At 47.4% G+C, this 15,563-nt stretch overlaps 1 protein-coding gene across 3 annotated transcripts; it reads right to left on the reverse strand.

Moving 5' to 3' along the window:
• Positions 1–2,303: 2,303 nt before the first annotated feature.
• On the reverse strand, positions 2,304–13,491 carry U2af1 (U2 small nuclear RNA auxiliary factor 1). Of its 3 annotated transcripts, none has more exons than XM_050141624.1 (8): positions 13,333–13,491; positions 10,031–10,118; positions 6,883–6,949; positions 4,125–4,174; positions 3,938–4,036; positions 3,502–3,635; positions 3,331–3,423; positions 2,304–2,590 (listed from the first exon to the last, which is right to left on the reverse strand). In XM_050141624.1, exons 1-8 carry the CDS (start codon positions 13,374–13,376, stop codon positions 2,446–2,448), a joined length of 720 nt encoding a protein of 239 aa, XP_049997581.1. In that variant the 5' UTR covers positions 13,377–13,491; the 3' UTR covers positions 2,304–2,445. The 3 variants fall into 3 exon arrangements, with proteins under 3 accessions (XP_049997581.1, XP_049997591.1, XP_049997597.1); XM_050141634.1 differs by lacking the exon at positions 6,883–6,949 and adding an exon at positions 7,717–7,783; XM_050141640.1 differs by lacking the exons at positions 10,031–10,118; positions 13,333–13,491 and adding an exon at positions 7,717–7,789.
• Between the last annotated feature and the right edge of the window lie 2,072 nt (positions 13,492–15,563).

The following is a 15,563-nucleotide window of genomic DNA, read 5'->3' on the forward strand; positions in this document are numbered from 1 at the left end:
TTCTTCTAAAGGACTGGGGTTTGTTTCCCAGCACCTACATGGCAGTTCAGAACTGTCTGTAACTCCAGTTCCAGGGGATCTGACACTCTCATACAGACACACATGCAGGCAAAACCTCAATGTACATTAAATCAATAAATCCTTTAAAAAAAAAATCTGGATTGCCGGGCGGTGGTGTCGCACGCTTTTAATCCCAGCACTCGGGAGGCAGAGGCAGGCAGATCTCTGTGAGTTCGAGGCCAGTCTGGTCTACAAGAGCTAGTTCCAGGCCAGCCAGGGCCACACAGAGAAACCCTGTCTCTAAAACAACACCCCACCCAAAACAGCCAGGAACCTAAAGTCACGAACTGTACTCCACAGCTGCTTGCCATTACTCAGAGTTTGCCAGTGGCCCCTAGATTGTCCTCTGCCAAGTCCCTGGGTTTGTGCCCTCCTTTTTATCTGGAGCGGTTCCAAGGTTACCCTGTATTTGAACAGGGGCGTTTCTGAAGGGCCCAGGACAGGCATTTTTGCAGCATATCCATTGATTCGAATTTGTGTGTTCTTTCCTCCTCTTGGCCAGACGCAGGGAATGACACACTTTGCCTGAAGGCCATGAAAGGAATAGAGTTTATGTCCCCGCTTTTGTCAGGGATTATAATGTCTTCTTACTGATGCTAACTTTTCATTTTGTTTGTGACAAGATTTCAAGTAGTCCAGACTGACCTCAAATACACCATAGCTATGTAGCCAATGGTGACCTTGAACTTCAGGTTCTGTCTCCACCTTCTCCGGAGTTCTAGGATGACAGTTTATACGGTGCCACAGGCCTCATGAACCCTTAGCCAGCATGCTGTCTCCTGGGTTTCATCTCTAGCCCTGGTAATAACTCTGAGAGCATGGCTGGGGCAATCTGCCTTTCTATCTCCCTGAGAAGCTCCTCTGCCACACATTCCAATTACTCAGTAACCTGCTGGGGAGACTTAGTAACCATGGGGATGCTTTGGTCTCTCGCACTCTAATATCTACATTGAACCAATTTTTATAGACAAGTGTCACCAAATGACATTTTAACCACATCATTCTTGCTGCATTAATCATTGGCCCTTACCGGGTAAGGGTAGTTTTCCTTCCCCTCAGGGATCACTGATTGTGTATTTTGTTTGTGGTTTTTGTTTTAGACAGGGTTGCTCTGTGTAGTCCTGGCTGTTCTGGATCTCACTATGTAGACCAGGCTGGCTTCAAACTTAAGATCTGCCTGCCTCTGCCTCCTGAGAAAGGCATGTAACTACCCCTTTGCTTGGCTATATTTTGTGGTTTTTTTTTTTTTTTTTTTTTTTTTTGCTTTTTTGAGATCTCATGAAGCCTAACTACCTCTGGGTAACTGGAATTACCTGTGCCTCATCTGGTTTATTCATTTGTATCTCAGTGAATCCATTGATCCTTTTATTTTTTTTTTTAAATCAAGCATTTTTTTTTTTTTTTTTTTGTTTTGTTTTGGAGACAGGGTTTCTTTGTAGCTTTGAAGCCTGTCCTGGAAATAGCTCTTGTAGACCAGGCTGGCCTTGAACTCACAAAGATCCGCCTGCCTCTGCCTCCAGAGTGCTGGGATTAAAGGCCAGATGCAGCTTGTAGACCAGCCAGCCTGGAGTGCAGAGAAACAAGGAGACCCCGATTCAGCAAGGGGGGCCAGAAAAGACTGTGCTTCAGAAAGGTGGAACCAACTCCTGAAAGTTGTCCTTGAACCTCCACGTGGCCATAGTATGTACACCCACCATAGGTGGTGTTGGCCCATGGTCTGTATTCTGCCAATTATATTTAAAGCTTGAAGAACAACTCCTGGTCATGAAGACACCAGAGCAGCTTTCCTAACGAAGAAGCTACCCTTGCCTGCTGTGATTCTATGCCCTCAGACTTGTTTATAACCAGTGATATGAACCTCCCTCAAGGACATGGGACTAGTACTTTTATAAAAGAAATTGCAGGGGCTGGAGAGATGGCTCAGCAATTGAAAGCACTGGCTGCTCTTTTAGGACTGGGGTTCAACTCCCAGCACCCACATGACAGTTCACAATTTCACACAAAAATAAATTTAAATAAATCATTTAAAAAGAAATTGCAGGGGGCTGAAGAGATGGCTTAGCGGTTAAGAGCATTGCCTGCTCTTCCAAAGGTCCTGAGTTCAATTCCCAGCAACCACCTGTAATGAGGTCTGGTGCCCTCTTCTGGCCTGTAGGCATACACGTAGAAAGAATATTGTGTACATAATAAATAAATTTTTTTAAAAAAATTGCAGACAGAGACTTTACAAGAAGTCACACCAATACTGTATAATCACTACAAATTTTATTCAGAAACCCATCTTTGTTTTTTTTTGTTGTTTTTTAAAAAAAAAATCCCATTATGAACTGGCTTGTCAACCAACTACAACACTGTCTAGCAGACACACGGTAAAAACAGCTCGGCTCAGAATCGCCCAGATCTCTCACGGTCTCTTGACCGCCTCCTGTCACGCTCTCGTCCTCCACCACCTCCACCTCCTCCGCCGCCACCGCGCCCACGGTCTCTGGATCGAGACCGCCGTTCTCGGGATCTGGACCTGGATCTATGCCTGGATCAAGGACAAGAAAATGGCATCAAAGCATAGCACTGACAGCCCTACCTGCAAAGTGATGAACTGAGAGATGAGGCCAGTAGCTTCCAAGCCTCAAGTGTGGGACACACCCCAATTAGATACTATCTTTAGGAAGGATGCATCCCCAAACTAAATGTGTGTGCTATGTTCAGTATCCTGTAACTTAGAACCAACTGAAATGCTGTGGGAAAGAGGCACAGAACAGAAGCAGGCTGGGCAGCAGTGAGGCCTGGATGTACACCCAGAAGATACCCACACTGACTTGCTGTGCACACACAACCCTTCCTTCACCAACCTTAGGAATGGCTAGGCAGAGTCCATTAGGTTGATTTTTAGAGAAAAAGAGTTGCTTCTTGCTGACAATCAAAGCAATCTCAATTTCTACTTCCTGAACTATGTGTAACAGGAGAGGGAGAGAACTATCTAGAATCAGTGACCTCGACTCATCCTGACCCCTTCTTTGTGACATAGGGCCAGGAACAAGAGTACAGTGCCCACCTGTCAGCAATACAGCAAGATGGACCAATATATGCAAAACCAGACAACCTGCACCATCAGAAATCCCTGCAGACACGTGCGGCTCTGGAACACAAGTGCCTCCCCTGTACAGCGGGGGGCGAGCTTCTCCCAACCATTTTGTATTTGCACCAGTCCCAGGCCTGGTTTTCTTTGGCAATGGGGAGCCTCCCACTTCACCATGCACCCAGAGGACTCACTTCTTGCGCCGGCGTCCATACAGCTCCCGTCGTAGCTCTCTTGAGATCGGCTTCAGATGCATGAAGTTGCAAAAGCCCCCTCTTGTGCACTCTCTGTGGGTCAGATCCAGACATGTTAGGCTGTGCCCATGCTGACTAAGCTCCACCCACCAGAGTTGTACTTATGCTTACCCCATCTCATACTGGCGGCAGCAGGCTTCCCTGAAGTCGGTCACTGGAGACAGCTCTGCATGGATTGGCTGCCCATTAAACCAGCGGTTATTCAAGTCGATCACAGCTTTCTCTGCATCCTCCTCACGTCGAAACTGAAAAGCAAAAAAAGGGCTTTGCCAATCTAGGCCTGTGTTGCTAATGTTTAATTCTCCACCCCACTGAGCAAAACACTTCTGGGCTGATGCAATAAAACTTTGCCAATCCTCCTCATGATAGCCCCCAGGACAGCCTAAGATTGCACCAAGTGTTGCTTACCTTTTCAAACCCAACCCATGAAGAGCAAATATCAGACTGTTCCCACAGGGAGTCAGTTCAGAAAAAGACACAAAGTACACAGACTAAGCCGTGCCAGCCCAAGCAGCTTCAACTCTAGATATTACCCACTGGTCTGTACCTTGACATACACGTTCCCCACCAGGTGGTCTCCTAGGTTGTCACAGACATTCATCTCCTCAACCTCTCCGTACTTTTCTTCCATCTCGGTGAAGACTTCCTGAGGGGGAACATGGGTTGAGGAGCACTTGTGCACAGCCCCGTCTCTCGTGGCTGCCCTCCCCTCCCACCTGTGCCCAAGTGCTTACCTCGAAGAACTCATCATAGTGCTCCTGCATCTCCACGTCGCTCACAGCACCTGCAGTAAAAGACAGCCAGCTGGTGAGAGCCCTGTGGCCTTGCTGTCCTCAAGCTCAACTGCTACAGTGACTGTCTAGAGGACGCCAGGCCAGAGAGCTGCATGCTACAGGAGCACCGAACTGCTTGTGATTTGGAGTTGTTGAGATCTTAAAATGCCCACCATAGCCTCAGTCCCGGCTACCAAAACCACAGCCAGCTTTAGTAGGTGTCAAAGGGTAACACAAAGTCCAAGGAAAAAGGTGACTCTTGGATTCAGACCTTTTAAAATAAAAATGCTTTCCTTAAGACTGGAGGCCAGATAAACACTGATTTCCCCTTTATTAGGTGAAAATGACAGCTGAAACCAAGTGAGTGAGCAAGAGCTCATGTGCCTTTACACACTGGCAACCACTGAATACCACACACTTCTTTCTGATGTGACTGAAACCCAAGCCACCAGCTTTCAGCATTTTGGATGTCTCTCTATACACAGTTAGACCTTGTTGAAGGTGTTCCCCACCTCTGCGCCAAGTTTACCCTCCATAAGCCATGCAGTAAGTGAAGTCATGGCTGGTCACGAGCACTTGTGCCCAGTTGGTCTAACCCAACCATCATTCCCTCAACCTCACAGAACTGGATGTCAATAAAGTCATGTTCCAAACACTTGAGTGAGGAGGTGAAAAGGGTCTGGCGGGGATTGGGGGCCGAGATGTCCAGCTTGGGTCGTCAATAAACACCTTCTGTGAGCCATATTCCTGGACGAGCTTACAGGTAACTTGCCTCTTCTGGCACCACACCGAGGGCACCTGGCTCTGGTGTCTGAAACTAAGGCCTAGCCTAGGCTCTGGTTCTGACAACTTCAGCTCTCTTTCTAAACCATCTGGGGTTGTTTTAGTTATTTTGAATTTCGAGGAAATTATTTGGCCTGAAAACCCAAATTTTATTGAAATGTGATAGGAGCCTACCCCATATATGGTACCCGACCAAGCCTTCAGGGATGCCCCATCCTGCCTGAAAAGGAACAGGTCACAGGCAACAGCAAATGGCCGAGAAGCCTGCTCCATAGGCAGATGATAGCAGCTAATATCAAGGCCTTCTGGATCAGGAAATCCAGAAAGGAAAACACCCCCAATTTGGTGATGGTTTAAAACTGATGACTACTTTACTCTGTTCCATTTCCCATCAGTCAAAACGACCCCAAAAGCCCGAGACTAGCCACATCAAGACAACTGATCAGACAGAACAGCAGTGGGCTCCATATATTTTAAATACTACAACTTAGAAAATTACTTTTCTTAAAGAAATACTATTCTTAAAACTGAGATTTATATTCAACTTTAATCTGTGTACCTGAAATGTATTTTTCTACAAATGTCAAGGTGGTAATCTGCTCTTAAATGAAGCATTAGTTTCCTTTACCTTCCACAACCTGGACTCCAGGACTGGAAGATTTAATAAGAGCTGAAAATTCAGTTTACAATATACCCCAGACATACTGTGCATTGCAAATAGAGACAGAAAACACAACATCCTGTCATTAAGCAGAGTCCCCAATTGAACCAGCAGGCAAAGAACAATCACTGTTACCAACCACGGTTTCCATTTGCTATACCCCAGGGCAGGGATGAGAACAAACGTTACTTAATAAAGCCACACATAAACACCTCCCTCCTCCTATGCAGACCTTCCTTCTAAAATAAAAGGAGACCACATATTTAAACCAAGGATTGCCAGGTGAATGCTGTCTCAATGTAGAGAGTGCTCTATTGTCAGGTCAGGGTTGGCCATCACAAACACCCAGCACCTTAGCAGGGAAAACACGAAAAGCCCGACTCACAGACACGTGCACCAGAGGCCTCCCAGCCTGGCCAGTTCCAGCAGGTGATGGCCTGGGACCATTTATTACCCAGGGTAAGCCAACCAACAGATGGAGCTTGCGGTCAGGTGTGCTGGATTTAGCTGTGGCCATCCAAGGGGAGTCTACCTTGGGTTTGGACACGACTGCATTCCAGTGTTCCACTGGAGAACACTTATAACTTAAATACAGTAATTCGCAGCACACAAATCTGCAATGTTGACTGGTACCAGTTTAAGCTGTTGCCCCATGAAGTACCCTTCATTACCAAATGTAGCACACTACCTCCTGAGGCTGGAGGTGCTACCTATACAAAGTGCGTGGTTGGACCCTGAGCATCTTTTCAGGGAGTGCTCATCTGGTCAGCACACCTGCAGGGGGTGCAGCGGGAATATTTGGGTCAGTGTGAGCTACAGACCCTCACCCGGGAAACACTCAGAACAAGGCCCTCATGTAAGAACATGACCTCTGACGTGCAGAGTTTATGGAAATGGAAACGAGGCTATTGAGAGATAAAAATCTGAACATTTCTAAGCAATTTGCACTCAAGTTCCAGAAAGTGAGAGCCATTCAGATGCCACTGCTCTTCACAGGGAAGAGCAGACCTCGAACTCAATCCCAGTGCATCCCAGGGTGACGGTCCAAATGCGGAGGGAGCAAAGAGCAGCAAGTCCCAACTACTTCAAGGGTGCCCTTGCCAGTCCTGTCCTCCTCTAAGGGACAGGAGTCAGCTCTCCAGGTCAGTGGGGACAACAGCTCCTGTCACTTCTAGAAGGCGGTTGTTGACACTAGCACAGCAGACCGGGTGGAGTGGACACTGAGCTCTGACACGCAAGCCCAGGGGACCAGGGAAGGAACTTGTATGAACTTACAGCGCAAACCGTCAGCAGACTGGGAAGAGTTTTGAGGGTTACGGTAAATGTTCAAGAGGGCAATGGTCTGAAATACAAAACGCAACAACTTTATATTATGGAAATTAAATGTACACACTTAACCGGTTGCCTGTGATGATCGCTTCAGTTTGAGTCGGCGCTGAAAAGAGAGCAGGTTATTTCTCTAGAGCAGAGGTGTCCCCTTAGTTGGTGGCTGTCTTGAACTACACTAACACTGCAGTGCTGGGAGATCTCATGAGATGCTAATATCGCACTTCTGCCCACAGCGGACTCTCCAATGCCAAGTGCCAGCCAAGCAAGGATAGCACCGGCTCTTAGCTGACAGAGACTAAGAGGAAAAGTGCTCGCACCTGCGACGAACCAAGCGCTGTACCAGAAAAATACAATAATCTCATGTCATGAAATCTCCACTTCCTAGAGGAAAAATTATAATGATGAAATAAAACCCACACTTACTGGGCAACTTACCTTAATATTCCTACATTTTAACTTTACAGAAAGAACTTAAGGAAGGCCAGGGTTCAGTCACTGTAAAGCCGCAATCGGCTACCCGGGTTAAAACCCGCTTCCTGTGGGCGGACACTCTCGTGACAAATGTTAGTCGACAGGAGAGGCCGGCCAGTGACTTTCCCTAGAAGCGCCTCCTGAGCGCGGCCCCTGTCAAGTTCTGGCTGTGCGCCACGCGGTTCCAGCACCGTGTCCTGTTTGCAACAGCTCTATGTCAGCAGCTCAGAGCCAGCGTTATGTCTCAATTAAGAGTGGGCTCTTGACACCATCGTTTTTAAAAAAAATTTCTCCAACTGTGGGACTTACAGTGTGAGCCGTCAGCCGTCTGTGCACTGTTTTGGGGATTACGATAGATGTTTTGAATCAAGATGGTCTGCGGGGAAAAAAAAAATAAAAAGGGGAATTCTACTGGCTGCTGTGCATATATCAGACAATTGCAAAGAGACAGTTTGTTTGCAAACGGTTAACGTTTGTTTGCTGTTTTTCTCACAAGTCAGACACTTGTGTCTTGTGCCAAGAACACCAAAACCATCATATTATGAAAACAGAGTTTGAGCAGTGACTTGGGTCAAGTCAGCCAGCAACCAAGAAGGAACTGTATCTGTTGTTTTGAGTGGTCCCCGTTACCAATGATAAAGTGCTTTAATACAAGATAAGAGAACACTAACACTTTCTTGTACTTCAAGCCAGCACACACGAACATATTGAAAAGTCACATAATAATCATATTCCCCACACAGTATCTCTCTTAAACAAATGCATACTTCAACTGTATGCAGTACTCAAGCTCTGGTCTCTTAGCAAAACAGCCACGCCAGTTGTCTTGGATACCTGACTCTTATTTACACTTTCTTGGTGGGTCTCTGTTTACATAATACAATAGTTAAAACATTTGCTCTTTTGCGATCCTTCTTTAAGGAAAAAATCCTTTTAGCCCTTGTGCTTTAAACTGGATCAGGCAGACTTGAAACCTTACACTGTACCGTTCTTCTTAAAATCAAGTTGTCTGAAAAAACAAACCATGTTTAAGTTAGTAAGCTAATATAGTACATCAATCTCACGTCCACATGACTACGAGCTTACAAAGAAACCCACCCTGAATCACACTACAATTATGCTAGCCAAGAGACTGTGTGTGTGACTAGAGCACAGCCTTTCAACAATGTGCTAGAAAGAAAGCAGTTCTTCTGCCTGTGCTCAAAGGGTGTAGGGCGAGGAATAGTGTTTGGGACACATTTGCTGCTGGAACCCACCTGGGAGGAAGGCTGAACACCAGACCACACACCCTGAGCCACTGAGCTAAAACAATTCTCTGCCACCCTGGTCCCTGCACTACTGAGGCATACAAAGGCTGTCCCCCGTAGGAAAGCAATGCAAAGACAAGCTACAGTGACCTCTGACTTGTCAACCAAACCCAAAGGAGGTGATTACTGTAATGCTGAGCTCATTACACTGTATGGGGCTCCATCCTCCCTGCTTTGTTCTAGGACAGTGCTCAGGCCACAGGAGGCAACTGTGGGACAGTAAAGGCCCAGAGGGCGGAGAACAGTCTCTCTGCCTACCACTTCACATGCCTCACAAACATAATAAAGGCATGCACATTTAGCAGCCAATAACCATTGGTCAGGTGGGAAGAGTTTGTTAGGAGTCAAATACCACTCATAACACAGTTTAAAGGAGGTACTTTGATAGTATAAAAATTCACAAAAAAGGGTCACTTTGAGGGTCATTAGAGGACAGGTGCCTTCTACACTAACCATAGTGATAACTGGGGAGTTAAACTACTGAACCCCCCCCTCTAAAAACATATAATGCTGTGGTTTCCTGGGGACTTATGTTCTAAACCAAGATCCATTTCTTCTACCTCCTAGTATTAACTGGTCTATTTCTTAAACTCCCACAACAACAACAAAACCCCCCAAAACAGAGAATGTAAGAAGGGCAAAGTATATGAAAGAAAAATGTGGGCTCAAGAAAAGACACATCCAAGGCTTAGAGGGCTGCTGCAAGTAGACCTGGGCTGGAGAATGAACTCCACGGCCCAATCAGACAGATGCAGCAAGACCTTCCAATCTCTGCACTCTTAATTCATTAGCCAGTCTCTGCTGAGACCAGATTGCCTTCCCTGCAACTCCCTGCCCCACCAAACCAAATGTGGGACTGAGGCTAACCTAGACAGACCCAAGTCTTAGATGACAAGCACCTCTCAGTGAGCCAACCAGACCTGCTTGGGGCAATTTATACTCATCTTTATCATTACAATTCTAAGATCATGATGCCTGCTGAAACTGTGTCAAAGTGTGGACCTTTCTGAGGATCTAGAGCAGGCTGGGTCCGCAGACAAACACCCATGCCACATACTCGCCCAGTGGCTCATCACTACTACATCATCTGAAGGGAGAGCAGGGCAGCGAGCCCTTTAAGGAGCTCCTCTAAGGGTAAGAACAACAGGACTTCCTACTGAGGTGTGGTGGGTCCATCACCCTCTGTAACAAATACAAAAGAAAACTGGAGGAAAAAAGGACTTACTAAGTGTGTGGAAACATTAATCACCATTGAAAGCACAAGAACTTTTGATAATTTATGTGGGGGGAAAAAAAAAGCCCAACAACACACAAACCTGGCTAAAGGTCGGTTTATTGTGCAACCGAGAACATCTGTCTCCATGACGACATGCTCCGATTTTGAAATAAAATGAACAGTTGACTCTGTAAGGGAATAAGAATAAGAACTGATTATTTTGGGGGAAGAAATGGCGAAAATACCATTAACAGGATCTTATTTCCCAGCTACTTTTCTTCCAATCACAGAAGTTTGGCAGCTGGCTGGCTGCTTCCTCTTATAGGTAGTATGTTAGAAGCTGTAATCATATCCCTACAGAATGCTCTAATTCTAACCTGCTCCATTACTCTAAGCCCCTCTCCTTTTAATATCTTCTTTGCTTTTCTTTTTTGAAGATCGCCCCACTCTCTGGTCCTGGATGTCATCTACAGAATAAGGACAATACCAATTAGGGACTGTTTCAAGAACGAGTGAGATATGTATTCTTATTCACAGGCTTAATTAAGTGCCGTCATTATCTAAAGAAAACAAAATCCAGGTTTTCACCAAATTCATGTTTGGGGAGGCAATTTCTTTGGAGACCTCACTGCAAACATGCTATTTGGAGAGCACATGTCTGCACAAAGTCTCTTTAGCACTGCTTAGATACTCCATGGAAGCACAACCAACCAAAGCCACCAAGGGCTGGGTGCAAGTCTGTGATGTGAACTTTCACTAGCTGCAGCTTCCCTATTCGGAATGCTGCCCCATAGAGACTTTTACAAGAGCCACATGCTTAGGTCCTCACCCTGAAGGTCTCAACTTCAGTGAAATTTGGGACCACAAAGACCAGTTATGCTGTTATAACCAGACAGCAACAATACATTAAAGTCCGAGTTTACCAGAGGACGACTGTGAGGGACCTCCTTACACAACCTAACCTGATTAGACAGCATCTTTTTAGAAAAATCAACTGAGGGGCTGGAAAGATGTTTCAGCAGCTAAGAGTACAGGCTGTTCTTCCAGAGGACCTGGGTTCAATTCCTAGCTCCCACACGGCAGCTCACAACTGTCTGCAACTCCAGTTCCAAGGGAACTGGCACCCTCACACAGACTACACATAGGTAAAACACCAATTCACATAAAAAAATAAGCATTGAAAAACAAAAAAGAAAATCAACTGAAAATAAAGACCTTTTAAGGTCGGGGGAGTGGTGGTGCATGTCTTTAATACCAACAACTGGGAGGCAGAGGCAGGCCACCTCTGAGTTTGAGGCCAGCATGGTCTAGAAATTGAGTTCTAAGATAGCCAGGGCTACAGAGAAACCCTGACTTGGTGGAGTGTGTGGGTAGAGTACAAGGGTGATCTCTACTAGACAAGTTGAATCTAGAAAAATATATCACAGCTAAACACTTAATTAGAAAAGTCCCACATTTTACTTCTTAAAAATTAGCCGGGCAGTGGTGGCTTTAATCCCAGCACTCGGGAGGCAGAGGCAGGCGGATCTTTGTGAGTTTGAGGCCAGTCTGGTCTACAAGAGCTAGTTCCAGGACAGGCTCCAAAACTACAGAGAAACCCTATCTAGAAAAACCAACCAACCAACCAACCAACCAACCAACCAACCAACCAACCAACAAAACCCAAAAACTAACAGGCACACAAGTCCCTATTAAAGACGACTTTCTGCTGAAATAACAGAACCTAGATTAAAACTAAAAAATCTGACTGATACCCCCTCACTACAGACATGAACACAGGGCCAGAACTACTATGGCCCTTCAGGCATTTTGAAAGGATGCCTCTCGTGTCAGAACTGGCACACATTTCACTGCATTCCAACCCATCTTCTCGGTGACCTCAGAATTTAGAAATCACACTCGTCACAGTACTTATTTCCTGTGTATATTTATGTATTGAGACAGGGTCTCTATGTAGTTCCGGCCGGCCCGTAACTTGCTGTACAGACCACACTGACCTGAAACTCAGAGATCTGCTTTCCTCTGCCTCTGGAGTGCTCTGGAACTAAAGGCACACACCACCACACCTGGCTTTGAATGTCTATTTTAAAGTACTTTAAAGGTTTTATTTTTAATTATATGTGGCTGGGTGGTTTTAATTTCAGCACTCAGGAGGTAGAGGCCAAAGCAGGCAGATCTGAGTCCAAGGCCAGCCTGGTCTATAGAGTGAGTTCCAGGACTGTCAGAGCTAGGAAAAGAAACCGTGCCTCAAAAAGACCAAGAAGTCTATGTGGGGCTGGATGTGTACACCTACTACATGTAGGGGCCTGTAGTAGCCAGACCATGAAGCTCCCCAGATCTGGAGTTACAGGTGGTTGCGAGACATCATGAAATGGATTTGGGAAACCAAACTCCTGGCCTCTGAAAGAGCAGTTCCCACTCTGAACCACTGAGTCATCTCTCCGTCCCTTTAATATATTGCAGTCATTCTTAACACATACAGACTTCCTCCATGACTTCCTGAGAGCCTAAATTTTATCCCAGCTGATACTCTAACTCTGGCCTGGACCTGACACCTAATAAAATGCCTCTACAGTGACTGCCGATTTGGGCAGGAGACTTTTAGGTACATTCCCTTTTGCACACACAGCAGACTATCTTGTATAAAGGTGCTTGACTGGACAGCCGGGAATTTTCAACAGTGAGATGTGGCACCAAAAACGTTATCTACTAACAAACACAGAGGCTTCCCAGCACAGATATCTGTATGAGATTCAGGAACACCAAGATGGTGACTACTTACGCCGGGCAGGTTACACCAGACACTTAATCTTTAGGTTTTGAAAATAAGAATTATCCTTCAAAGCGTCTTAAGACGTTTCCTTCAGTCTAAACTTCAGCCAGCACACTGGAAATAGGTATGCGCCACGGTGGCATACAAATACCAGCGGCATTATTGTGATGTTTTTTCTTCTTACCCCACGCAAACCTTAGCTTAAAAAGAAAAGCCAGTCCGCCAACGCTTCGGCAGGCAGGTTTACTCGGTCGATTCCGCTCCCAACGATCAGTTCCAGAGACTGAGTTCTAGCGAGGACAGTGCCGCCGCACTTCCGACACGACACTCAAAGCCCAAAGTTGCAAGAAACGCGTTAACTCGCCGCAGAAGCCAGGGCGGCAGTGGGAGCGCGGCGTGGGACAGAGTCCCGAGTGGAAACGGGCGCGGAGCCCCATGAAGCCCGAGGCCCGGCCCGAGCAGCCCGCCAGGTCCCGCCGACCGGCCCACGAGGCAGCGGCGCCCAGACGCGCGAGGCCGCCAGGGCCTCTCGGCCCGCCACGCCTGGGCACCGCCATCGCTTGCCTCGGCCGGCACCCGCTGGCCCACCGCCGCCCCGGCCCAAGCCCCGGTAGGCCTCCCCTACTCACTTGTCTTTCTCGGTGCCGAAGATGGAGGCCAAGTATTCCGCCATTTTCCAGCGGACGCCTCCGACACGGCAGCCGAAGCCGCCGACTCTCCCGACGTCCTCGGAAGACGTCACCGGACGCGACGACTCTCTCCACGCCCGTCGTAGCGGCTCCGTCCAATTGGAAGAGGCGTTGCCTGCGTGGGGGAGGGACGAAGAACCCACGGAAACTCTGCCCCCGGCCCTGGCGCCTGCGCACTCCCTGCCGCCCGGGCGGGTCCCGCGCGCTGCCTGCTACCTGGCCTGTGAACTGCTGCTCCGCGCGTGCTCAGCGCCACGGTTTCCCGCTCCCGCCGCTGGGACCGCGCCTTCTCCCTTTGCTGACTCTCTTACCCCCGGGCGTCGCAGTGGTGCGGCTCTAGACAAGGGCCCCTATCCGGCCTCCTGGACGGATTTAAACCTATAGCATCCCCACAGTCACCAGCTCACCTTCAAGTTACCACATTTTCAGGCAGAGTCTAATCCTGTTATCTCGAGTTGAGACCCAGGCCGTGGGATCATCTCGGTTGGATGACTTTGCCTGCTTTCTTTGCCTCCCGTGTGCTGGAATTAAAGGCGTGCACCACCACCGACTGGCTGTAGAGCCTCTTCCACCCGAGGATGAACCGTGGAAGAGGGAAGGCTGCTGGGAAACTGAGGTTTATACAGGCTCTCACCAATTAACCTGGTTATCGGAACCAGAATGATGACCAAACCGTCAATTTGTTCATCTTCCCACCCGTCCATTCACCCCTCACTAATCAACCCAACTATACCCATATCTCACTTATTAATCCACTTCTCCGTGCCACATCTGTTTATCTCTTATTTGGAGACATTATGAGAACAAATCCTGTGACAGATACTTAAGACACAGGCTGCTGTGATGTTTGTCTTATTGTGCGTGCTTTGTTTTTCTCCACGAGATGATCTTGTATAAGCAGCAGGTTAGGTGGCTACTGATGACCTTGAACTTCTGAGCTTTCTGAACCTTCTTGAATGTTAGGGTTGCAGGTGGGCACTACCAATCACGTTTATGTGGAGCTGGGAACAAACCCAGAACTCCGTGTCTATTAAGCACACTACCAACTATTAAGCATGTTACCAGCCGTGCCTTGGCCGGTGTGATGTTTAATCTTCAAGTCAACTTCCCTGTATTGTGGAGAAGAGGCATCTCTGGGGATGTCTGTGAGGACAGGATCAGTCACTTCCATATTCCTCCATGCATTCCCCACAATGATGGACTCTATCCCCTCAACTACGAGGCAAAACAAACCTGTAAGCTATTTCTTCTCAGGTGCAAGGTTATCGCGACCGTAAGAATAGCTCCTACATCTGGGATGACAGATGCCCGTTTGGAATCCCAGCCACTGGCTCAGCTGGCAGTTGTTTGTACGCTCTTACCCATACACCCCATCCCAGGGTTTCTCTGTGTGGTTGCCTGGAACTCACTGTGTAGACCAGGCTGGCCTCAAACTCATAGAGATCCATCTGCCTCTGCCTCCCGAGTGCTGGGATTAAAGGTGTGCGCCACCACTGCCTGGCTATACTCTTGTTTCCATTTGTTCATGGGCTCAGCTGCATCTCATGAAACCCAGTTACCGTCCTCAGAGAGTGGTGCTCTGTGTTTATTTTATCTGGCACTTCCACTAAACTGTGCCCATAGGGGACAGGGAAAGCATCAGATCCCGTAGAACTGGAGCCACAGATGGTTGTGAATGGCCAGACAGGACTATACACAGTGAGGTCTTCCAAAAAAGAGGGAGGCATGCTAGGCTTGTAACTCCGTGGTACAATGGTGGTTTATCATTCCTAAGGCCCAGGTTCAATTCCCAGTTTGTTTGTTTAACATACAAATAAATGAGATGGGTGGTGGCGTCTGCAGAGCATGCCTTTGATCTCAGCACACGGAGAGGGAGGCAGATCTCTGTGAATTTGAGGTCAGCATGGTCTACAGAGCTAGGTTCCAGGTCAGTCAGGGCTATTCAGAGAAACCCTGTCTTGAGATAGAGAGAGAGAGAAAAAAAAAGCTACAGATAAATGGAACTTATAAGTGCATATGTGGGAATATCTTAGCCAGTGATGGAGCTGGCAACGGAGATGCCACCATATGCCAGGGAGTGGTGTGTCGGTCATGACAAGCTGCAAAGTAGCAGGAGCGGTTGAACTTTAAAGGTGAGCATGAATATGTAAAAGCGCCGAGAAGAAAAGCAA

This window comes from Alexandromys fortis, unplaced genomic scaffold (assembly GCF_014885135.2).
Source record: "Alexandromys fortis isolate MF-2015 unplaced genomic scaffold, M_Fortis_MF-2015_v1.1 scaffold_9, whole genome shotgun sequence".
Taxonomy (NCBI): Eukaryota; Metazoa; Chordata; class Mammalia; order Rodentia; family Cricetidae; genus Alexandromys; species Alexandromys fortis.